The sequence below is a fragment of the Onychostruthus taczanowskii genome, unplaced genomic scaffold, assembly GCF_017590055.1.
Source record: "Onychostruthus taczanowskii isolate IOZ18803 unplaced genomic scaffold, ASM1759005v1 scaffold12, whole genome shotgun sequence".
NCBI lineage: Eukaryota > Metazoa > Chordata > Aves > Passeriformes > Passeridae > Onychostruthus > Onychostruthus taczanowskii.
Window position 1 is genome coordinate 1,474,920 of NW_024498351.1, and position 26,740 is coordinate 1,501,659.

The following is a 26,740-nucleotide window of genomic DNA, read 5'->3' on the forward strand; positions in this document are numbered from 1 at the left end:
GGCTACATTCACATTTGTAGCACACTGCACATGAATGCCTAGGAATAAAGCCTTCACATTTCTTCATGTCAGTTCTTCTGGGAGGAAGCCATGTATCTGTTTATTTGCTTCTATCTCCTAATGAGTTTTTTTGAAGAAATTCATGGCTTTTGTCCTTCACAATGCACTTGCGTTTACCATGGCAGAAGTGATGGCACTGGAACAAGGTATATATTTTATTTGTTATATAGGGCCATTTATGAGGAAAAGGGTTGAAGAAATTGGAGATAACATTCTCAGACATTGCAAATTATTTCTAGAATAGCTGCAATGAAGGCATATTTTACATTAGCATTCTATGGCTAGCAGCATTCCTGAACAGGAGCAGATGGTGATTATGGCTTTGTACTTAGCAAATAGCTACTCTAAATCTTCATTTTTTGCAGGTGGCAATTTCTTTCTGCTCCATGACATTCCTACTATTGTAATGTCCTTTCTATTTCCACAAACTACTTAACTAGTGTAAGATGATTCTGGTTAAATAAATACAGTACTTTTTTAATCTGCAGTAAATTATGTAATTTGTGATAGTAAGGAGGTTAATTTGAAATGTGGTGACCTGGTATTGCCATGTCAATTTTAGGACATACTCTTTGTCATTGCTATTTATTGTCACAGGCTATCTGGAATAAAGCTGCATGAGGAACAAGTAGAATAGAGGAATAATCTAGAGAAAAGGGGGAGAAAATTAAGGATAGACTTACTGAAGGCAGAGAATTCTTCAAGCTAGGATGTGTAAGCAATATACCCCGAAGAAATTGTTTCCTGAAATCCAATAACTGAAAATGCTGAGAAATCCCATTTCACTGAAATCATTGTGAGCAGAAAGTTTTTTTTATCTCTATAAAGCAAGTAATTTGTACATAGACATCAACAAGAGGGCCAGAAAGCTCTTCTTTACTAAATTTTCTTTGGTATATTTTCAATTTTCAGTCTATTCCAAAAGGTAAGTATGGAAAATACTTTGAATCTTCATCATACAGAAAAAAATAGAGATTAATAATCTTAATTTTGAATTTTAATATTTTTAATTAAGGGGCATGCATTTCCCACTTAAGATACATGCATGTATTATTCTTTGTACAATGGCTTCTGTCTTTCAGTTGTCACTAGAGTGAGGGGTGGATAGATGGTGGTGCTTATATACTTTAGAATAAAGCAAACCTAGGTTTCATGTGAAAGGATCAGGTCTGATTTTTATTCTTTTTCTCTTTAGAATCTCCATGTTTGTGGAGTTTGTTCAACTTTTAAATGCAGAGGACTGTTCTTGATTTCCGTGTTCTTTGTTCTGGTAGTAGTGTTGCAGAAAGTTACAGCATTTGCATTTAAATCTGAAATTCAAATTTCTGGTGAATAAATGCAAATATGTCTCTCTCCCTCTTTTTTTTTTTTTTTTTCTTTTTTTTTTTTCTTGTTGCTAGATCTGTACTTTGTAATGACCCTGACATGTACGAGATCCCTGTGAATGTTCCTGTGGATACTGTAAAACTGCGTATAGAGAAAACTGTCATACGAAGGATTCCCACTGAAGCCTTTTACTACCTGGTAGATCTCAAATACCTGTGGGTCACTTACAACTGTGTAGCCAACATTGATATCAGCAGCTTCTACAACTTGAAACAGCTGCACGAGCTGAGGCTGGATGGTAATCTGCTTTCAACTTTCCCTTGGGAATCCCTGGCCGAGATGCCCAACTTACGGACTCTTGATCTCCACAACAACAAGTTGACCAGCATTCCCGCTGATGCTGGCCGCTTCCTGAGAAACCTCACCTACCTGGACCTATCCAGCAACAAGCTGACCACCTTGCCATCAGACCTCATGGACATTTGGCCCCCCTTCTCAGGAGCTATCGTGTCCAAGAGCACAGACATTCTGGTGACACAGAGAGTAATCTTGGGTATGTTGAACAGCCTGTCTCATTCCTTACCAAAATATACCTGAACATGAAATTGCAAGTGAGAACAGTTAGGAGACTAGCCTAGGATTCAGGAGAGGGGGTTTTACCCAGGACACTCTTGTGGTTTGCTCTGTGGTAATTTATTTATTTTCTACTGGTAACAGAAAACCATGAAATGAAGATAGTGAACTCCATGTGTGTTGTTACCTCAAAGCTATAAAACTGAAGTAAAAGCTATGAGAATCCAGATTGCAGGAATACAGTAGCTACAGAAGTAGTAGGATTGCAGGCCATTCAGTAGCTACAGAAATACAGGACTTACATTGTGTTTCTGGAGACATTTCCCTCATCTTTGTACGTGTTTGTAAGCATGTCCATTTGCAACTGCTTTGTTCCAGAGGCTCCCAAGCCAAGCCAGCAGGTAGAGCTGATGCTCTTATGGAGTCTGTCCTGTGACACAATGCTGCAGATAGTGTTGGTGGCTTAGAAGAGGGCAGCTCTGGTCTCCCTGGGACCTCTGCTGACCTTGCGTTACTCTAAAGCTGACTGATAATCCTGAAGTCTTTTGCAATTTACATATTGAATATGAGAGAAAATAGGAGTATGATCCCTATTTATTAATTTTATTTTTTATAAAAGTGTCTAAGGTAAGTATTTAAGAATAATTTGGTCTGACTCTGATTTTTTTCATAATTTGATCCCCTTCTCTAGCATGCAATTGCATCAGTTCTGTTTGTGACCTTGTGCTTTATCTGACACTTTATCTCCACTTCCTAGTCTTGCCAAGGTAACCCCTTTCTCTTCTTCAGTCTCAAGATGGAACAGTTCTATCAATACTGTTCTTCTCTATCACTGTTTACGTAGAAGAGCATAATTTGATGTGTTTGTAGTGCAGCAGGTGGAAGGGAGGAAAACCAGCTGGCTGTATCTACTGCAGTAATTCTATAAGCACTGGTAAAGATCTGTCCTACATTGTATTGCCCAATATTTCCAATTTCTTGATCTAAACTCCCAATATTCAGTGTCCATTTGTTCAGCTGTTTTGTTTCACAGCAGAAGCTGCAGCTTGAACTCTCATTCTCTTATATTTTATATAAGCAACTTAATAGATGCAAGTAGGCTGCATGACTTCACAAGTATGGCTAAGCATGCATCATTAAAGATTTTTTATTTATTCAGGACAGAAAATAAAAGAGTGAAAATGTAAAAGTAAGTCTTTCTCAGTACTGCTTTCCCTGTCCCCACACTGAAGACTACAGGAAACTGTAAAGTGGGAGCTGATTGTGCTAGATCTAATCCTCATGATCTCATGTGGGAGTCCCAGAGATTAATTGGTTTCCTTGTCTTACATAGCCCTCACCACTTCAGGCAAAATAAAATGAACTGAGAAAATAAAATAACCCCCAACACAAAAAAAAAGCACCAAAAAAATATTGAACCCTCACACACTCCTCTCTCCCCTTAACTCTGGGAATCATCTGCACGCTTCCTTGGTGCAGGCACTTTTCCAGCCTCCTGTAGTCCTGGCAAACCCTCTGATGCCAGCATTGAGTTCTTTGAAGGCTTGGGATGTGACCTTTGGACCATTTTCTGTTATGAACTACAGCTGGGTTTTAACACAGGCCTCCAGAGAGGAGCACACACTGGTTTAAACAGAACCTTGCTTCTCCTTTTTTCTTTTACTGTTAGGTGCTAAGTGAGGCTCTGTGCAGCCGTTATAGATTTGCACCTGAGAATGCAAAATGCAAGGTGGTACTTTCCTTGTGTTATATTGAGTAAATTTACCTTGGGTAAGTTGTGACTCAATTAGCTGAATTATTTTTTTTTCATGGACATCATAGTTTTCCTATGAGTTTATCCCAATGCAGACAGACAGTGCTTGCTACATAAGAAACTTTATAGTGAATAAGAAAACATCCCCTTTCTCTGGAGATTAGAAAGATTAGAAAGTGCAGTGCTCTTTATGTCATGGGTCATTTTGCCAAGTTTACTTAGACTCCATTAGGTATTAGTGCTTCCCTTCTGATGGCCCTCCTTTCTCTACTGGCCTTGCTGGAGCCTGAGAAAGAAGTGCATCCCATAGATATCCTCCTTCTCCTCTGAGCTACAGATAGGGATTACAGAGATACGTGGTCAGGAAGGACCTAGCCTATGGGGATACAGATCCAGAGGAGCTGAGCCATTCTGGTAAAGTCTGTGCTGTTCTTAAAGCTGTGGCCAGACCACCCCAGAGCCTTCCATGGTCACCTCCTGCAGTGCTTATCTATCAGGGTAGTGAGAAAGTTTCTGCTAATATCCAACCTCAATCTCCCTTACTGCAAACTAAGCTGATTACCTCTTGTCCTACAGGGCATGGACATGCAGAAAAACTAATCACCATCTCTTATTGTAAGCTTTCATAGGTTTTCCTTCCCTGTTTGCCATCCTAACCATTTCTTTCACACTATTTCTTTCACCAGCTTCTAATATAACGTGAAGGTTTTTTGTGGTTTTTTTGGTTGGTTGGTTGGTTTTTGGTTGATTTTGTTTGGTTGTTGTTTTTTTTTTTTTGTTTGTTTGGTTTGGTTTTGATGGGTTTTTTCATTTGTTTGGTTTGGCATTTTTTTTTTTTTGCTGTGTGTGGTATTTTTATTTTATCTTCATTTTGTACCATAGTTATTGGTTCCCTTTCAACACCTTTAACATTTTTTAAATCTAATTTTAAGGTTTCCCTTAAAATGTAATGCCCACAATTGCACACTTTGATGCTCCAGCCACTCTCTTGGGGGAGCATTCAGCCTGACCTGTGTACCTACATGGAATGATCACTGCAGCCAGAACTCTGCTGGAAGCTGAAACCCAGAGTAAATAAATGCTGGTTTTGTCTAGTCAAGAACGCAGCAGTCAGATTCTAATTAGTATAATCAATTATGACTTGAGCTGTCTTCTGGTTCTGGCAAGACAAGATTGTCATGTGCATGTAATTAACAAGATCAAAACCAGCAAGGCCCTAAACTCATATGTTTGTGCAAATGTATTTTTTAACACCAGGAGGCAATTTTATCTTTGGTGTCTTGACTGAGCATCAAGAAGGCTGCTCCTATGAGAAAGTTCTGGTTCCCCTTGTTTGCTTCAAAGTCTTTTGGAGGAGCCAAAGGCTACTTTTGCCAGAGGACTGGCATGTTAACATTTCCTTATTCCAGTTCATTATCTCTGTACTAAGAGGTTTGGGTTTTTTAACTACTTCCCACTGCATGATGTTCCTCTGTGTGTGCACTATGCTAAATGAAAGAGGGTTAGGGAAGGATTCTTGGCCCTTTGGCCAAGTGGTTCACTCTGGCTCTTATCCACACAGTTTAGGGGCAGCTCTCTTTAAAGCTGACTCTCTGTTCTACTCTTTGTAAGATTTAGCCCTTGGTTCTTTGTGGGCTCTACAGGATGCTACAGTGACTCTCAAATGTAATTCTGGGCATGGAGGTGTTTTTTCTTCAGTCTGACCTGTCTGAAGTTATGTGAGAATTGCATTGGAAATCATTCATCTATGCTTTTGGAATATGAAATAGCAGGGGTATGTTGTATGCCTGAAGGGCTGACAGATACGCAGAATAGTTTGGAGGTACAAAACCTGCTGCACTTTGGGGGAAACAACAGGATAGAGAGAGAGCCATCCTTGCTGTGGTCTCATTTATAAACTTTTCAGTGAGCAACCCTGGAGTGCCTGCTGTCCCTGGGCCCATGTCTGGCTTTGTCTTGGAAAGCTTGCTTGCCCTTTGGGGCAGCTCAGAACAAAGTTCTGGAGTGAGTTGAAAGTTAAACATTACAAATGACTGGGGGAGCAGTGTGTGAATTCCTCTGGCCCTCTTGGTTACCTCTGGAGCCATAGCCTGATACTTTGATCCAAATCACAACTAAATTCCAGCCCTGGCTGCTGTGCAGAGATTTACATTTCTGGCAGGAATGATGGCAGTAGCATTTTTCATGTGGGGAAATCTAGTGAGTCCCTGAGAGGAACAGAAGAGTCCGGTATTTGACAGAGTGGCAGTTATCTGAGATCTTGCTTCTGTTGCATGCAGAGGTGCCAAAAATTTGGAATACTGCAGGTCCATCAGGCTTCCACCTCTTATGCTGAGCCACTGGGTAGATATTGCTTTTCCTGAAACTACTCCCTTAGCAACTGGCATGTGGTGAAAGTACTGTGACAGTGTTGGATTTGGAATTCACTGTTTAGGACCATGGATCAAAATGTGTAGGTTCAGTTGGAAAGAGCCTGGGGTAGTCTGACCCAAGCTGTGGTGAATATTTCTATCAGCCCAAAACTTGACATCTTGCTATTTTGCAGCAACTAAAAATCAGTGGGTTACACAAGTTTATGGTCTGAATCTGGTTACTGATTTACAAAGGAAATTTTGCTCATAGCTAAAGTCCATATTGACACAGTCCAGGGAAACCTCGCTTACTGAGAAGACTACAAAAATGTGCATGCACAGACACACATATACATATAAGTTTGACATTGTATGTGCAAGCATACATATGAATGTGTGAGAGTAAATATAAAATATGCTAAATTTAAAATAAATGGTTTTAGAACAATTTATAATTAATAATTAATATTAAAATAGCACTGCATTGGTATATAGCAATTAATAAATATTTATCAATGTTTGTTTTGCCTTGGCTAGTATTCTTTCTCAGATCAACAAGCTGCCTTGATATTTCTACAAAAGAATCCAGGGTTTATAAAGACATTCTCTTTCCTCAGATATGTGTGCCATCAGAGATTTATCATTATTTTCATTTTTGCTACTTAAGAAATTATTTCTTTTATTAAAGCTCCCTAATCTTTTCCATTTTCTAATTCCCCTCCCCCCCCCCTTTTTTAACCTTTTCTTTATTTTTTCACGTTTGTTCTCACTTCTAACATCTTGTCAGTACAAACTGTTGAATGAAGTTCAAAATGCTCCTTGTAGCTTGGAAAATAGGTTTATAGTCACATTTCTGTTCTCTTCAACACTGAACTATACTGAAATTCAGTGTTTTATCTTGCTTCCAGCTCAATAGTGCTTTCATGTTTTTGAGAATTCACATAACTTGGTGATTTACAATGGCTAGAAATAGTGTGAAGACTGTCAGATATTGGCAAGACACAGATAAACTGAGGGGCTGTGCTGTGGGGGCAAGGAAGGAACACATGTAGCTGTGTCTATTATATATATTTGTGTAAATCCTGCTTCTTTAGGCAGTTTCATTGGGAAGCATGATGGATGGAGAAGATGAAGGGCTGACTGACATAACTCTTCCTTTGCCCTACACTCAGATGGTCAAACCTGTGTCCCAGGCTGGACTGAACAGCCATCCAATCTAAGGACTGTTCACTGTTGCTTCATCATTCCTTTCATTCTGTCAATTTATGATACCTATTATAATGACTTTGGCCTTTCTTCAGGACACTGGGACAATATGAAAGCTGTGTAGGTATATATATTAGGAAAAGTTCCTTCACTGAGAGGGAGCTCAGGGAAGTGGTGGAGTCACCATTCCTGGAGGTATTTAAAAGACAAGTAAATGTTGCCCTCAGGGTCATGGTTTAGTGCTGGACTTGGCAGTGCTGGGTTAGCAGTTGGACTTAATGGTCTTAAAGGTCTTTTCTAATGTAACCATTCTTTTGTTCTATTTCAAAGGTTTTGAGTGCTTCAAGCAGGTTAAAAACAATATTAAACCCTTCCTTTCCTGCAATAAATTTCTCAACATAGTGAGGAAAATTGCAAGAAAATGAGAAGAAAAAGAAAATTATCAGAGTATTCTGTCTGACTACAGAGCTTCCCTAATTGAAAAGATGAGCACAAATAGTTACAAACATGTGCTTGATTGAGCAGAATTTCTATAAGCACAAGCAGTTGATGTACCTAGATATAGAAAACACTTGGATAGTATATTTTCTCCTTTTGAATATGTGTGTGAAGTTCACAGGCAAAATTTTTAAGTTTTGGAGACTTTTTTTAGGAAAAGCAATTGTTGATACACTTTCCTTTGACTTCTTCTCTGTTTCCCACAAACAATAAGTAGTGAATAGATGTAAAATCTCTTCTGTCTGGAAGGGGTGAAATTGGATTGTGATGTCAAAGTCAAGGAATCTCTTCAGGTCAAGTGTTGTTTTAAAGAGCAGGGATTAATTGAGGTTTACCATAGTTTTAACCAATCACTACCATTGTGCTTAAAATAACCTAATCTTGATCTGGTGATAAAAGGAAGAAGTAGTCAAAAATTCATGTATTCTTTCATGTGCAGGTTTTTCCAGAACAACCCACTATTTTTCCAGTAGCTGTTTTGATGATTCTTAAAATTACATTCTGAAAAATATTTGCAGGTGGTCAGGGCTCTTTTTTCTTTCAACACTGCTTTGGCTTATATGACTTGTTTATTGTACTGATCAGTAAATTCACTAGCAAAGGGTCCTTGCATAGCATCCCTTGTTTCAGACCATAAGTTTTGTTTATTAGTAGTACTTGAAGAAAATGAGAAAGGCATATTCAAAACTATGAGTCCACTAAGAAAATACGTGAACTCCTGAGTGATATGCTGTATTGTATTTTACCTGGTGAAGCCACTGTTGTTCTGTGAAAGTCATCATAGTGGGGTAATCAATACCAGCTGAGGATTTAGACTGATATTCCTCAGAAGTGGTTAATCTCTTCCAATGCCATAAATTTACAAATAGGGAAAAGTTGCTAATTCATATACTGGAAAAAGCAAATGTTATTGACTCTGACAGAAGCAAATATTATTGGTTTTGACAGAAGAGAGATAGGGTTCTTGTGTGCCATCATAAAAATATTGTAGTCATTATGGTGTTTTGTGGGCCTTCCTATTTTCTACTCTTCTGTTATTCTTCTTGAATATATTTCAGAGGCTGTAGTGAAGCCAGCTTCTAACAATATTCGTGTAGTTCAGAGCCATATAAAAATTTTGTTGGCCTAAAACTTTTTCTCCTTAGCCTGTATCCCTTTTTCTCAAGGGGCAGAGATGTTGGGTAAGCTTAAACCCTTAAACCATTGTATTCTCCTCAAGTATTGAAAAAAGAGTCGGGGAAGGTCAAGCTGTAAGACCCTAAAGAAGGACTAAGAGGAGAGGAGAGTGACACAAAGCAAAGAGAAGCTGTCTTTCCAGGAGGCACAGGCAGGTGAAAATGTATCATCAGTCTTAAGACATCTTTTCAAAGTGGTTTTGAATGTGGTAGATAAATAACAAAGTTAAGCACAAGTAACGCCAGCATATCAAAATGCTCCCATAGACTTCTGTGAAGAAGTAGTTTAGCTTAATAAACATTTATACTGTTCTCCCTAACCTCTGAGAAAATTCCCCCACCAATCAGCTGAACAAAAACCACAAGTTGAAAGAGAAAAGATTAACTCAGAATAGGTCCAGGGTTGTCCTTGTTTGTATTTGGTGGTAGTCATGTGTCATACTGTAATCACAATATCCATATATTGACTGACAACTTTTTTTTTTCTTTCCCTACTTCCCTCCTTGCCTCAGGTTTTCAGGACAACCCATGGTTCTGTGACTGTCGCATTTCAAAGCTAATTGAATTTTCCAAAATTGTGGACACCTCCGTTGTACTTCTTGATCCATTGGTTTCATGTAGTGGACCTGAGAGCCTGGCAGGAATCTTGTTCCAGAGAGCTGAGTTGGAGCAGTGTCTTAAACCATCTGTGATGACCTCAGCAACAAAAATCACCTCCCCACTGGGCAGCAATGTCCTGCTACGCTGTGACGCCACGGGCTACCCAACACCACAGCTCACTTGGAATAGGTCAGACAATGTTCCAGTGAACTACACAGGTATAACTGCTCTTTTATAGGAAATGGGAGAAACAAACATTGTTGGGTTGCTTGTGCTTTGAGATCATTGTAATGAGTAATAATGGACCATGTATTGTGTCAAGCTGGCAATCGTATCTGTGCAACAGCTGTTATGGAATTCTCTGTCTAGTTCTCGGTCTTAACAGGTCCAGCAGACTGTTTTGGTTGTGGATGTGGTCTGTTACAAGAACAATGTGTGTGGAAGGGAGAAATGGATGAAGTGGGGGAAGGAAAGGGAAATGGAGTTTGGGTTAGCTGGACCCCAACTCAGAAGCTAGAAAGGAGAATTTTTTGCTGGAACTTCTGTTTGAAAATGTTCATGTTAAAAAAGGCAGTAAGGCCATAACTGAGCAACTTAAAACTCAGCATTATAAACACAGAATTTTCCAAATTCATGTTTTCTGTGTGCAATTGATGCAAGGCATCATTGTCTGACATCATTCTAGCTGCTATGACAGATACTTATGTAGTAACTTAAATGTAAAAAATGCTACTTGCTAATGCCAAGTAGTTGTCAGTCATCATAGGTCTGATGAAGGTAAGAGAACTGAAATATCTTAGGACATAGGAAATTTATGATAGCATTTTAAATGGGTAGCATGGTAAGTGTCACAGGAAGTCAGTGGGTCTTGTATTTAAGAGTCAATAGCAGCTTTAAGACATTTGATTTCACTTTATGTGTTGTTTTTCTTAGTGAAACTACAAACTATATTCTAATTACTCTAGACATTTATTTCCATTTTGACCCAAGCTGAGCATATTTATTTAATGTATGAGTATGGCTTGGAATTCCATAGTTTGTTTTGGAAATTTGGGTTGATTTTTTGTGTTGTTGTGGTTTTTTGACTGCTTGTGTTTCATTTTTGAAATTTCCGTACACGTAATTCCTTCTGGCAGAAAGGTAAGAAGTATTCTAATAATGTTCCTCTTTACTTCCTATTCATAATGTTTTACTCTTTGCCTTTTCCCATAGTAATTCAAGAAAGTCCTGGAGAGGGTGTCAGGTGGTCCATAATGAGCTTGACAGGAATTTCTTACAAGGACGCAGGAGAATACAGATGTAAAGCCAAGAACTTGGCAGGAATGTCAGAAGCTGCCGTGACTGTCACAGTGGTTGGTGTAGTTACTACAACTGTGTCACCACAGAAGTTTGGGAGGAAGCCAGAGGCTGAGAGGCAGAATACAACTCAGGAGGAATCCAAGCAGGAGCCTGAGAGGACAACCACACCTCTTCCCATCACACCAACCACCACAGCTCTGGTGAGTACTGAAAGATCAACCAGCATGACATTTACTGACAAAAAGCAATCCAGGCTCATGTTGGATGGAAGGAAAGTTTCAAAGGCAGTGACAAATGGAAACAGAAAGCAGATTGGAGATTCAAGCAAGAAAGGTGAGGATACTTCATTGAACACAGCAGGTGTGGCTGAGCAAAATGTTACTGTGAAGAACCTAAGAGTGATCAGTGAATCTGATGAAAGAGTGACCTTAACTTGGAAAACTGTCAATGCCACAGGTAATTCCGCTGTGACTGTGTTATACTCCAAGTATGGTGAGAAAGACATGTTGCCTCTCAGCACTGATTCTAACAAAAACAAAGTCACAATCGATGGTTTGCAACCTAGTACTCAATATATGGCATGTGTCTCACCCAAAGGCGTGCCGCCTACAAAAGAGCAGTGTGTTGTTTTCTCCACTGATGGGTTAAATGATGAAAGCAGCTCTGAGTTTTCTATCCTGATAGTGGCCAGCAGTGCAGCATGTGTGGTTGTTTTACCTTTGATATTTTTCTTACTCTACAAAGTTTTAAGACTTCATTTGAAACCAAAGTCTGCAAAGGAAGCTGAACTTGCAAAAGAGACTTACGTGCAATTTGAAACACTGTCTCTGAAGCCTCGAACGCTGAGTGCAGGAGACCAGCTTTGGGCACGAAGGTACACGGATGAGTCAGAAAGACTTCTCCTTTGCTCTAGATCAAGCATGGATTCTCAAATGACCTTCAAAAGTGAGGGCTCCAGGTCTGAGTATCTGTGCTGAACATGGGTGAGGGTGGAGATGAAATAAATAATAGGTGTAATTAATTCAAAATGGTGATGCTGCATCTGGAAGCAGGTTGATGCTAGATGGTGGTCAGAACATGTTATCTGGTGTAATAGAGTCTTACTGGATGTTGGTGGGTAGGAGGGGGAATAGAAGAAAAATGTTGCCTGTTTATTTTCTTATTTTTTATGTTTGTGATTTTGGATATGAAGGAGTGATGTTCTTCTAAAGAAAAATACAGCATGGAATGGCTCTATGGTTAAAGGTATTTTTTGGTTTTATTAAAACATTGTCTTCTCTTCTCTTCTCTTCTCTTCTCTTCTCTTCTCTTCTCTTCTCTTCTCTTCTCTTCTCTTCTCTTCTCTTCTCTTCTCTTCTCTTCTCTTCTCTTCTCTTCTCTTCTCTTCTCTTCTCTTCTCTTCTCTTCTCTTCTCTTCTCTTCTCTTCTCTTCTCTTCTCTTCTCTTCTCTTCTCACCTGTTTATTTTCTTATTTTTTATGTTTGTGATTTTGGATATGAAGGAGTGATGTTCTTCTAAAGAAAAATACAGCATGGAATGGCTCTATGGTTAACGGTATTTTTTGGTTTTATTATTATATTCTCTTCTCTTCTCTTCTCTTCTCTTCTCTTCTCTTCTCTTCTCTTCTCTTCCTCATTTTACCACATGGTGTGCTAGTGGCATGTATCAAACATGAATCACAATCTTCTTGAAAGCTATGTACTTCAACATAATAGGAAAACAGTTTTGACTTCTATTGTGATCAAAACTTTTTTTGGATATACAAGTTTTCTTCTGACATCAGCTTGTGCTTCGAGGTGTCATAGACCTGTTTGTACGGTATCTTGGGTTGAAGTATTCTCAGGCCAGTCAAGACAGAAGTCACAGTTTATGGGCCCTTGAGAGGTACAATACACGTAGTATTGTCATTTTGCAGATGTTATTGCAAAGGGCAAAGAAGCTTCTTTAGTGTCCTGAAGCTCAGGAAAGCTGAGTAACTGAGAGACACTAGATAATTATATTAACTTACATCAGATGATCTTATTGCAAAATCTCAGCCTTAGAATTTACTTGGATGTGTCTGTCTATATACCTCAATTTCAGAAATCTCTGTACAGAAAATTCTGTGGTGCTGTGCAATACAACAAACACTCTTATATGTAAATATATGACACAGATGTTGCACAGTATTATGTACTACACTGCAGTAATATAATACCTTTTGATATAAAGTAATAGGAGTTTTTGTCCTCAGGGCATGTTGAATGTGAAATTCAATGAACACAGTGAAAGTTAATTGTGATTGTGCTTCCCCGTGTTTAAAAATCAGGAATTAATAGTAACAATGAATTCAGAATTGTCTGTTAATGATAATAATGAATAGTCTATTCTGAGGTTTCTTTTTTTAATGCCTGAAGTAAATAAGTGAACTTTTGTTGTTCTAGGTTCAGATATTATTTTACAAGTATGTATGAATTGTGAGCCACAGTTTTTCCTGAAAATTACAGCTGTGTTGTTTTCTTGGACCTTTCTATGCCTACAGAAACTGTTTTTTTTGATAGGAAATTGGGAATTGACATTTTCCAGAGGGAGAAATATTACTCAAAACTACAAACCAAAGCTTAGTTTGTCAGCTTCAAACAGTAGCATTTCTCATTGTCACTAACGTAGGATGAAATTTTGCCTGCTGGAATGCTGACAAGCTTATCTTGTAAGGCATAGCTTGGTGAGAGGTGTCAGAAAGCCTCTGACACAAAATCATGGCAGGAAATGAACACACTGAAAAATCTCTGTAGCACCTACACCATGGTGTCCAGTGACCAGGATTAGCAAAATGAGTATTTGAGACTATGGGAGCTGTAATAAAGAAGCAGATGGGATGTTCAAAAGTGCAAAATTAACTTGCCTGCTTAGAATTATCCTTGGTGTTCCTTTCTGTGTTACAAGTATGTGTGGTGAAAAATCAGTCTTTCTTCTTTTTCCATGAATAATTTTGATTGCAATGAAAATGGTTTTATCTTTCTAACCCTACTTTGGCAGGGTTTTTGTTTTTTGAAATTTAGGATTTTTTAGGGAAAAGAGATTCTCTGTGTGTCAAAACCAAGGCTCATCTGACACATTAATGACAAAGCAGATTTGTGCAGGACCTGAAGTGTTACAATATTTGCCTTTGATTTTCCTGACAGGCAGTGTAAGTCGGTAGTTGTTGAAGGTGTTTCCTGTTAAAAACACCATGGTTTTTGTTAATGAGAGCAAGTGTTTTAACTTTTTTTTCCTGGAGGGTATTTGATTTCAGGTTTCAAAGCTCTAAATCTAATTCTGAAGTCCAAAATTGATATCACCTGACTTGCAGGTGATACATCAATATATGGAACTGAGGTGGTGCACAGTTCATTGGAGAGAGCTCACTTGTGAGTGTCAAATCTTTGGGTTTGACTAATCCTTGTGGAATTAGCATGTCCTAAAGTTAGAAATTAATCTCTGGCCACATGGGCTATCAGTGTATCAAAGATGGAATTTACTATCAAGAGCATGTTCTTTCAAGAAAACATGTTATGCATTATTTTTTCCGCAGTTCTCAGACATGCTTCTGTAACTCATGTCAAAACACCAAATGTGCTGGGGAATTTTGGCAGGAATTTGACACACAGGGCAAATCCCACAATAAAGACATTTGCACTGTATCACCCAGAGTTGGTTTAATTAAAGTGCTGAAGAAATGCTTTGCTAACAGATGTTAATTTTTTATATTGTCAATTGTTAATGATGGAACAACTGTGAAATAGATTTTGTCACCCATAATCATTTGTCTAATGTCTTCTGAAATGCAGCACTGGATCAAGCATTGGTATGAACAGTGAGGACTATAATCTGTGTAGGAAAATTCGGAGATTTTAACCTCTGTTTATGTGTCGCCTTTCATATATTTTTCACTTTGTTTTCTGAATTCATCCTGCTTTTCCCAAAAAGGTTAGACATCTTTTTATATGTTACCTACAATAGATGTGTCAAAACGGAATGGCTAATGAAATAACTGAGTAGTGAAATAACTGAGTAATGTGAGCTGAATTCTAAGTAAACCTCATTTTTACTTAGAGTTTTAGTGAGCATAGTACTTATCACAATACTTTTTAGTACTTGTCATATTAAACCATAATCTTGGCTTCAATGTGCACTTACTAAGCCAAACTTAAGTCATCTGTGCATCTATTTTAGTCCTTGCCATTGCTCACAGTGGGCTTAATATTCCTTGCACCATCATCAGATTCTCATCCTTTTCTCAGGGAGGGAATTAAGAGAGAAAACTCTTTCATGTGTAACATGAGAATGTCTGTAATAGCAAAACCATTCACACTTGGACTTTGTCTAGGGGGCTAAACAAAGAATATTTCAAACTCAATACCTTTTCAAAGGAGTAAGTAAAACAGAAGTTGTTTCCATGTGAAAATAAAAAATTGTTTTTGTACAAGGCAGTGTGTATGCCTGACCCTTTTGTCTTTGTTTATAGCTTTAGACAACATGTGATGAGTGTAGCTGTGGGGACAAAGGGAAGTCTGAAAAGAAATGAGAGAAAACATAGGAAGAAGGCGAGAAAGGTGTGAAGGGTGATATCCTAGAGAATTCTGTGACTGTGTGCCACAATATCCTTTACTTGCAATTCTGCCATTTACATGGCAAGGGTGCTGCGGCATCTGCAGACAGGTAGCTGTAAAATGATGGATGAAGGTACTGCTGGATTATTGCAACGATTGGAGCTCTACACATCTAGCTCAGTTTTGACAAGGTGGGGACAGCTATGAAACTGGAGTGTGGAACAATGGCACCGGGGGAATTTGAAGAATGCACTTGAAGCTGGTCTTGAAGTCTGCCTGTGCCCCAGTGAAAGTTCTGAGAAGTTTTTGGAGACCACTGCCTTTAAACTGAAAAGGGATGAGCAGGTAGCTTGTGAGTCTATTGCAAAAAAGAGGGGCATGCATCAGCAACAGGTCTGGAGAGGCTCTGTAACCAAGATATAATATACTACAATCATCCATCTTGGTCTGTGGTTTTGTTTTAAAAACAACCAGTTTGTTGGATTTGTGGCTGGGAGGTAAACACAAACTTGAATCTTCTTCATGACCAGAGATGAAATTTCAAAATGAACCTTTTTAAAATTATCTAACTGTGTGTAGATTGGAAACCTGCTGACCTGGATGCCTTCTCTCATGGAATTAATTGCATTGTTGTAGGTGTTATAGGAAGCCACAGAAGCTCCAGGTCAATATTGTCACATTCCTTTGTTGAAAATGAGAACAGATGCTTTCTTTTTTATTTACAAATCACTGATTTTTTTTTTTTATTCTGAATTTCAAGAGATCAGAGTTCCCTTCAGAATGGAGGCACAAATAATGTGTCATTTTGATATATCTGAAAGACTCCCTTGCTAAACAGAGGAAAATCAAGCTGAAATATCGGTCTGAAACAGCCTGTATGAAGGATTTTTTTTTTTTTTTACAAAGCTGTATTTTTTATAAGTGTTCAAGATGGGAATCATTTCAATCAAAAAGACAGAAAGCAGCTATGAACAAAAAGGTATCATATTTTCCAATATAGAAGTAACTTCACTTTTCTCCATTTTCTATTTTTTATGAAATAACATCCTAACCTATTGTTTAAAAAAAGAATGTAGAATTGCTGCAGCAAGATCAATAGCACCTGCCAGGTATATATTTTAAGTATATTTGTTCTAACTTCAGGTCTGGTATTTCTGAAGGACCCTTGATTGACTTAAGAGTATTATGAAAGGAGCTGACTGTGCAAACAACTGCAACTAATCTCATAATAGTGGAATACCAGTTTACTGACAGTGTATGAAATTCTACATATTGCAGAAGAGGCTCTGACAAGAAAATATTCTAAAGCATGATGAGCTGTCAAATATCTTACTGAAATATCTTCTTTTTTAAGGAGAAGGTAAAGGAATTTGTGGTTTCTTGGTTTTTGGGGTTTTTTGGTGTTTTTTGTTTTGGTTTGCTTGTTTGTTTGTTTGTTATGATCTTTGAAAAGTTCAAGCAGTTTCTTCTAAGGCCTCTGCTATTGGCTTCTGGCACTTGAAAATGCTACTGGACAAGATGGAAAGTAAGAACACAATGACAATTACTAATATATTTGGTGCAATTCTAGTTTAAATTCAATATGCTTGTTTGGTCAACTAAATGAGTACTTTGGGTTTTTTTCATCTTTTTTTTAGTATTTTTATTCCTTTAGACATACAATTGGAGAAACCTCTAGCATCCTCAAACAAATTTCTTTAATACTTCAAAAAGTAAATTCATGAACAAATCTCTTCAGGTTCTTGCTTCACTCTCATTTATTTCTAGTTTAGTATTGTTTTGGAAAAGAGGAACAAAACACTATGTATAGTCTACTTTGTATTATTTTCTAGTCTGTAAAACAGTCACACCTTTGTTGAAGGAAAAGGAAATTAAATCCAATACTCATAAGTTCTGGTTTTTGTAGGAACCTGATTTAATTAATGGTGTTGAAATCTAATGCCATGGACTGATCAGATGGACTACTGAGTCATGTGTCTTGAATTTTTTCCTGCTACTATTTGGACAAACGTTTGAGACTCCAAAAATAACTTGGACCAATTATATTTTTTGTTTTATAGCCCAGTCCATTGTGTTTAAGATTATGTGGGAGTTAAATCACAAAGACAGAAAGAAGGCACTATAAGTGTACAGTAAACAGGCAGCTACATAGCATGGCAAACTAAATTCAGAATAACATTACTTTGTTTTAATGTTATTTTTCTCTTTGCATAGAGCCTTCTTCTATGTTAAACTAATCCTGCAGTGCATTGCTTGCTTCAGATTGCACATTATCTGTGTGTATTTTTACAGAGCATGCTCTCAGGTCTTGAGTGACCTGTTCTGGTTTCTCACTGATTCTCCATGAAAGAAAACTGCTTGGTGTTTCTTGTTTTCTGGCACAGAGGTGATCTGGTGGAGTGATTTCCTCCTGCTGAAGCATGAATGTGAAAACAGGAATTGTAATGCTCCTGTTGGTTCTGAGCATCATGTTTCATAGCTGAGGATTAGAGAAAGTAATATTATTCTAAATTTAATTTGCCATTCTCTATATCTGGTTGCTTACTATACTCTTTTCTTGTCCTCTTTCTCCCTTTGCGATTTAACTTCCACATGAACTTAGGCACAGCTCCTTGCAGTTGTGCTGTTTGCTGTTGTGTCTGGATCAGTATCTCTCCAGAGCACTCAGTTCCTGGAGTTCTGTGTCAATCATTCTGGGTTCAGCCTAAAATCTGAGCATAGCATTTTTCAGTAGAAGATTGAGCTACGTTACTTCTCAACATGAGGAAAGGAACTCTCTAGAATGGTGGAGGCATATTTTCATACACAAAAGTGCTGTTTATTTGTTCCTTGCTTGAGCATTTTTTGCTCTTTGACAGAGGAGCAGACATTCCCTTTGGGTAGAGTAATCAGCAGCAAAAACAAGGAAAGAAACATTTTTCACAAGCCAGAAAAAGAATAGTCTTTGTTCTGGTCAGGAAAAATGATTGAATAGGCATTATATCCAGTAGCTATATGAACGATTTCTTTCAAACTGTAAAAGGAATTCATGAGGAGAGGTAAGTAATAAAGTCCCTTGTTCATTGGTAGAAAAGTGACATTTTCTTGTGCCTTTGATAATGACTTAACTCTAGAGAATGTCTGAATGTGGACTGGCAGAGACAAGAGTCTGGCTGGTCACAAGGTGATTAAGTTTTTGGTTTCTCACTATTGAAGATTCAGAGATTTAGAAATGAAATCTGAATCAAATGATGTGAGAGAAAAAAGGGTGATTCTTAAAGCTCATTTACCTGCATAAAGGAACTAGAAGAATGATCCTGAAAATTCTTTTAAGGGGTGATCAGCCAGAAGTTGTGCCAAAAAATGGAATAATGTTGAACAATTGCTCTTTTAAAAATAAAAGACTGGAAAAAGCCCAGAATCAGTGGATGAACATTTAGAAAGGTGCTCAGTATAAGCAGAACACAGAAATGATAGTTTTGTGGCTGGAACAGGAAAAAAGAATTTTTATTGTAACTGTCTATGTGCAAGTCTGCCTTGAAGTTGATTACTAAATTGGCACCTGGTCAAACCCAGATTCTAAAATAACAAAAAGGCTGTGGTGGAAGAGAACGCATGAGAAGCAAGGGAGATTCTTGATACAGAAAACACACAAGTAAGATTGAGTGAAGAATAAAAACACTCTGCTGAACAATATGCACCTCCCTGAGTGGAAGGAACTCATCCTCCAGTCATCTGGCTTATGAAAACATGGGCAAGAACTGAGAGGAGATGAATAGTTACAATTCACCAGTTCCAGTAATGGATCCAGGAAAGATCTTCAGTAGAGTTTAGAGAGATCTGACCTGGGGGATAAAAGACTCTGTTGTAGTACGTGATTTTTTTCACTATATTTGATATCAATTCAGAAGCTGAGGTAGCTGCTTTGCAACAAGACTTGTGGATAGGGAAAACGTAGGTTGAAGGACAGAAAAAGAAAGAAAGGAGCTGCAAGATTGACACCTTTATCATCAGTGGAATCTAACTGAACTGTAAAAATTAGATGGGCCACATGTTAAGCAGGAAAAGCTAGGCCAGTGTTTGATAACAGCTGGCACCTAGAAAGATAGTTGAAATGGACTTGGACAGTGCTGCCTGAATGATTTTCAGTCTCACTGTGTGGAATACTGAAACTTCAGAGAGAAATAAGCTACGTAGGTGATGTACATTTATTGGATATGTTACACTCAAAACATACCTTGCATATCTTTCTGATCCTTCCCAGTTATAGTTCTGGGCAGAATGAATTGAATTGACAAAACTTTAACTATAGGAAGCTCATTACAGTACAAATAACTTGTGATTCATCAAAAGGGCAGGGGGACAGGCCTGGAGGAAGTTGAAATCAAATGTCACCACCTAAAAATATAGCTGAAATGATGAGATTTCTTCCTCTGATGAATGTTTGGAGTACATCCCACAAAAGGCCATGTTCTTTTTGAACTGTATGATGCCAGCCTTGTGTGGGCAGGGGAGAAAACATAGGAATAGGTTCTGAAAAGATGCTCTAAATGATTTATTGACAACATCCTGGGAGCTGACATTTGACAATGTTTCTGAGCCCACAGCCATTTCAGCAAATGCCAGTAGTGCAAGATTTAGGGGGGTGGTGCTCCAGTTACAGTGAGATGAATACTGTCCCACGTTGTTTCAGGCAGTGTTCAGACACCAAGAATAAGCAGGCATAAATAGCAGGAGTGTCTGGTGAGAGGTTGGGATGTGTGAAAGGTTCAGAATATGCTTCTGCATCTTGGTAGCTTCAGCAATGAGTCAGAGGGAAAGCCTCTTGCAGTATTGATAAAAAAGTAATAGATAAAATGTTCCTTATTAATGTATTTTGAACCTATCTCAAGAAATGTTATACTAAAAAAAGTCTCTGAGGCTGACTGTTTATTGAGGGGACCACAGACGACTGAGATTTTGATCAGGGTCAGGGAGCCCATGGAGGTGCAACTGAATGGTCTCCTTTTGTCACTGTACAGACCTGGGGTTGGATAAATGATCACTGCTGCTGCAGACAAATGAAAATTCTCCATGATTTTTTGAATTTGCCTTACTAGCCATCAGCAACCTCTGCTCTGCCCAGCACGCTGATACAAGAGAGCTTTTTTTGTTTATGTGCAGGTATTTCATAGCAATTCCACCATCCTCAAAGTTCAGCAGTTTTTGAGAAACAGTGCTTCCAGCTGCCATTAAGTTGCCACTCACAGAATTTAGCACATCCACTGTGTAAGTAATGATGCTGCAGAAATGAAAAGTGACTGCCACTCACAATGTAGCACACCAAGTCCTTCTTTAGTGTAGGCTGAATTCGAGTTGTGCAAATGCTGCTTCTCAGTAAGTCTGCAATCCAACTGGGCACAGAAAACTGCTTGGAGTCCAGCACTCCAATCTCCAGAGTATTATTTCTAGCCCTAAGAACATTGCCTGAGCACTGACTGCCAAGAACTTTGCTGCATCAAAAAGACTTTATCTATTCAGCTACTAAATAGGTACTACGTTACTTCTGTGAAAAGTTCATTTGGTTAGTGAGGAGGAGAAATCCTGGCAATTTTGGAGGTAAGTTTTCATGGTAAATCTATGTCAAACACATGAAGCTAAGATATGGCAGTATTTTCCTCTCTGTACATTAGTCTGCACAACACATTTAATCTGATGAGTCCTGGTAAAGCCAGAGGAATGTGAAAGATAAATGTTATTTATTTCATTTGGGTGCAGCAGTAGCAAGAGTTCTCAATAGCCAAGTATCAGTACAGGCAAACCACTGAGCATTAAATGCTTATAAGACTTCCCTCTCTTGAAGGGTTCTGCACTTAATAGATTGTTCTTCATCTTATTATAAAAGCATTAGTAGTAGCTGCATGCTTGATCCATGGAACACTGTGCCTTGAATAATCTTTAATTGATAATTTCTGAAGGTTTTATTTCTTTATTGATATAAGTGAAGAGATGCCTGTTTTTGGCAGTAGAGGAGAAGAAATACTGATGCCAATTGCTACTGTTTGCTGGTGGAACCTCCTGTAGACTTTGGATTGGGAAAAGAAATGTCCACGTCGTATTCATGCAGTGGCACCTTGCTGTTTGGGATGGGTGTAAAAGGGCATGACATGAAAACCATATCCTGAGGCCTTAATCAACCTGTCCTCTTTTTTGTTACTATGCTTGCTACTATTTTCTAATACATTAGAAATATTTTCCAATTTTTTTCTTATTTCTCAGTGTCAGGCCTACTTTAAACTATACATGTTTTAAAAAAAATAATACTTAAGTGGGCCTTGGAGAGCATATGATAGTGATATTCCCATACCAAAGGGCCTAAATGCTTTTGATTTCTGAGGGATAAAATAGAAATGTACTTTTTTAAGCTGTGTTGATGGTTAAGGTAAGAACCTGTCATTTCCATAACGTAGGCCAGGTGCAATGTTTTTTATGTAATTGGTAGGAATTTGGTATCAGTGAGCTCGGGATCAGTTTCTCCTTCATGTCTGAAAATAAAGAGCTGTCACTCTGGGTATTTCATCCTGGACTGTGAAAGTAAGTCTGTGATCCAGCAACATTTGAGGAGAGTCCCTGCCCTTAGTTGTACATTTTGCAGCTGTGAGTGGCTGTGAGCATTGCAATGTAATGTAAGCAGGAATGAGTGTCGTTGGCTTCTGTGCCAACACACATAAGGTAGGCACTTCTATAAGTCTCTCTCTCTCAATACATAGATTGCAACAGAATTTTAGTGTTTGCCCCAGACATTTTGGTGTGGTTGGGTTTCTTCTGACACGTCCTGCCTTGCCTGCCAGCCCAGCTCTAAATAAGGCAGCCAAATGCAAACACACAAATGGAGAAGTCTCTTCACCATTGGGAACGCAGACTCCCAGAATAGATTTCCTGTGCCCCTCTCCCCTTACTGGAGTCTTATTTCATTTTAGAAAACTGGGCACCTATGGCTAATTTGCAATGCACTGCCCAAGAGGTACAGGATCTTCTCCATGCACATTGCTGAGGAGAATTTGGGTGGGGGCTCCTTTTTAGAGTCTTTTCCTAATGCCCACTTGTAATATTATACAGAACGGCCTTGAAAAATACTCTTTTTTTTAAATAAAGATGCTGCTATAGGTTGGATTGCATCTTATAGATGTGATATTGGGTTAGATAATGTGTTCATTATTATAGCAATTTTAGTTTGGTAGTTTGTGAAGTGGCTTGAGAGTGTGGAGCTTTTTGTATAGAGTGTATGGGCAGTGGCCCTCAAAAATACTCTAATAGCACTAATAGGAATTTTATTATAACAAACCTAGCTTGCACTTTGAAAAAGATAAGTTTCTATAATGCACTGCAATGATTTTTGGTTATAAAAGCACTACAAACATTAACATACCTTCTTTGAAGGAATTATATTTTTACTGTGCTTTTCCATATAGAAATAAACATATATTGCATTCTGAGAATAGCAAGTGATATTTAAAATTTTCAGTGCTTTCCAACATCCCTGTGTTTCTGATACAACTCATGTACAAATCCAAATTAATTTTCTCTTTTACCTTGTGTTTTATGGCCTAGTGTGTTCTCTCTATGTGATTTTAGCAGGAATAAATGAACAACTACTTTGCAATTTTGAGTACAACAGGCAAGAGTCTTAGTGTACTTTATAACAGCTGTTAAATTAATTAACCTTTCTTCATGTAAAAGGAAGTATTGGGCCATTTGCACAATATGCCAGGATCACTCAGGAAGCCTGTGGCAGGGATGTAGGTGAAATGAAGGAACCTTTTAATATGCTGGGCATATGGTTACAGCACATATCCACATCTCCATGCTCCATAGGCATTTTATTTTGCAAAGCCTAACTGTGATTGATGTCACTGCTGTTTTCCTAGCCTGGTGTAAGGCAAAGGCTACGCCAGCCAATACATGCTGGCAATTGTAGAGGAGGTAGCTGCAGCTTCCAGGAATCTCTTCATTCACCCTTCAGCTAGACAGACATTGCTTGTTGTGTGCAGCCACGGAGACACTCTGTGAGAATGGGTGTGAATGTTAGTGAGCACTTTGCTCTCTGTGTGTTTGTTGCTTACACAATCATTTTATGCTGCTCTATTGCAAAGCGATTTTCTCCCTTCCCTAATGCTTAACACAGCTCTTAGTCCTTTCCTGGTCAGTCCCTGAGACCAAGCTTTTGCTAGGTCGTTTCAATTTCTTCAAAAACTACTGTAGAAATAATACAATTTCTGACTCCTGTAGGCAGTCTCAGGGGATTCCTGTAGGGCAGTAGTGTTTTACAGGACTCCAGAGGGAAAATGACACCTGCAAGGAATGGTTTCTCCCCTTTCTGAAATCACCACTGTCAGGTGAGTCTGACCTGGAGCTTCCATATTCACACTCCAACCAGCAATATGGAGTCTGTTCAAAGCTTTGAAGTACAGAACCATTATCTAAAAGCTAAATATAATGTGGCTTATTGCTTGTGCTTAATGCCCCAGCCTTTTCCCCCATTGCTCTTCTCTCCTTGTCCCTGTTTAGATGGAGAGCTGGCAGCTGTGGCCTCGAGCAGGGTGTGTTTGGTAGCTGCAGGATTTGGATGCCAAGTCCTGGGATATCACACTCACAGAGGCATTTGGGTCTGTGATAGGCTCTGGCACTGCTCTGCCTGCAGCTGTGAGGCTCCCTGAGGTGCTGTCAGGTCAAGCCGCCTCCTGCGTGGCAGAGCCCTTGCTGATCACTCTGTGCCAACTTCTTCCCAGCTTGTTATAAGAAATCCACTCTGGCCACTGTAGGTAGGGTCTGACCCCCATTTATTATTTTAATTTTGTTCTATATTGCACCTGTAAAATTGTCTCACACAAGAAATGCCATTACATCAACAACTTGTACTTCCAAGTGCAAGTTTACTTTCAGCAGGCTCTGAACAAATATTTCAGGAGATGCTCAATGCTCAAATATCTACTAATCAGGAAGAAGTTTCTTCCAGAGATATCTTGAACCTATTCTGTGAATTGTAGGAAAATTGAACATTCCCAGCAGCCAGAAGTATATTTTACTATACCTGCTCTTGGTTGCCCACCAATTCACCAGAGAATCCCTCTGACAGCAGCTGCATGGGCATTTGTAGGAAAATAATGGATTTCCACAAAGAGGATGTGGCTTGCAACATGCCTCCTTCAGAGGGTTTGAGTATGGCAGCAACTTTGAGCATCCTGTAAATTGCTTGCAGGAGCTCAGTACTGGGCACTGGCAAGGTCTCAATTCTCTCTTGAAGGTCTCAATTCTCTCTGACAATTCCAGGCTTGGATTTAGCTCAGGTGCTTTTGCTGTGGAAAGCCAACTATAACAATGCCTGTTTCTGCTCCTATTTATTGTCCATCTTGTTTGATTCTGTCTTTGAGGCATGCTAGACAGATGGAAGTTTGTGTAGATGTGCCAAACTGGTGCTATAGATGCAGCAGGTGAAATGGAGTTAACTGGACAAAGTGAACTGGATTGGTAAGTGCAGTGATTCTGTTCCACGTAGCCAGCATGGCAACTATAAAACAAAACTATAAAATGTTCCCTGCTCTTTATTCTCTGTGGTCATAAGAAGAATTAGCCATCTGAAAAGGTCTGTAATGAGGTGGAAAAAGTTGACTAAAAAAGTAAATTTAATTGTTCACCTCTCCAGGCCAGAACTTATGGGATGAAAAAATCTATCACAGCAATATCTGTGATAGACGGACTTCAAATAAGAGCCTATGGACTGACAGATAAATTCCTAATCTCTTACTGGTACCAGAGTAAATGGTGAGTGCTCAGGAACTCTAAAAATTAGTGAAATTAGATTTCAGCCAGTGCCTTTGTTCTGAGATCTGCTAGAGCAGCTGTTCTAGTATGTGTACTAGAAATCATTTTGCTGTGAGGGAAACAGAGCTATCCTTGGGATGGAAAGATCAAAACACACAGAGAGGATACATTTTTTAACTCTGATAGTGAACTAATGCCATACCTGTTACTAAGATCCTTTGTTCAATGCTCACACATAGCAAGCTGCATAGATCTTATTCATGGCAAAAAAATGACTTGCTTTATCTTCAGTTTTGTTTCCACCTCAGAGAGCCAACTGGCTGTTTCAACATGCTATTTTAACTGCTCCTTCATGTCTGTTAACATAGAGGCCTGAAGTACTCATCTAACATTGATAAATGTCATTAGTCACTAATGTGCTATGTGGCTTCCCCAGAATGTTTCACTCTTGTTCTGGCTGTCAGGATAGGAGAGAAAGCACATTTAACTTTCTTTCTGAGTCCTTCTGTGGATTCCAGTGTGGTCTAGCTGATGAAACAAGCATTTATTTTATAGCAGCTGGTGAAAGGTGCCTGTTAAAATGTTCAGTGTAAAACTGCTTTGAAAAAGATAGTATTGGCTATAGTTAACAGTATGCTTTAAACACAGATTATTTAAACTTTTGCTTAAGATCAGTTTGTAGTAGGAAAAAAATGTAACCATAGCAGAAAAATTATGGTACTCAAGCTTCCAAAAAAATCCAGTGGATATTTGTTATAATTGCTGCTGTGCAACTGGAAAGAGATTACTTACAGTAACACTTGGTTTTCAGAAAGCTTTCATGATTTAAAGCCCCACTCTTTAATTAATTTTATTAGTAAGTTAAATGAAAACATCCTGCCAGCCAAATATAATCTCCAAACTGCTGAAGTGATGAGTGACATGCCTGAGGACAAAGCCAGAATGGCCATCATACCTCAGGAGGAGATTTCAGGCATTCTTGCTTTTAGAGATCACTGGAATATGCCAGTCTCTCATGCTGTGCCTCTCTCCGCTCTGACAGGCAACTTAGCATTGCATAATGTCCCTTTTGTCAGAATTATAGATGATGCAGGCCGAACCTGCAGAAATGACATTAACAGTACTGAATCAAGCACTGTCATGTCAAAATACAGTGATCAGTCACACACTGACCCTGAGGTCAGGCTTCAGCAGTAGGTGCAAGGCAGGCTTGGCCAGTTGTGAGGTGGTTTTTTTCTGAAGACTGTGAGAAATCCCCAGCAGCATCACAAAAGTTGCTTGTGTCAATCAGCTGCTTCTCTGGTGGCAATACCTTTTCTGACAGGATGACACGTACGTGAGCATCCTGTCCCAGGGGCTGGTAGATTTTCTGGGGCCATTGGAGAGGTTCTGGAATCTGTTTTGTGGGATCTGAATGTTCCTCACTGCTCTGTGCTATTTGAACTAGAGATAGCTGCTACGCATTTCCTATGCTACATCCGTGAATTCACATTTAATAATTAACCTGTGTTGGTGATAATTTGGATTATGTTGACTATGAAATATAAC

The 26,740-nt window shown here is 38.7% G+C and overlaps 1 protein-coding gene across 1 annotated transcript; it reads left to right on the plus strand.

The window, feature by feature from the left end:
• Positions 1–90: 90 nt before the first annotated feature.
• On the plus strand, positions 91–11,818 carry LRIT3 (leucine rich repeat, Ig-like and transmembrane domains 3). The gene is made up of 4 exons (XM_041427799.1): positions 91–206; positions 1,461–1,939; positions 9,455–9,760; positions 10,755–11,818. Exons 1-4 carry the CDS (start codon positions 91–93, stop codon positions 11,816–11,818), a joined length of 1,965 nt encoding a protein of 654 aa, XP_041283733.1.
• The last annotated feature ends 14,922 nt before the right edge of the window (positions 11,819–26,740 follow it).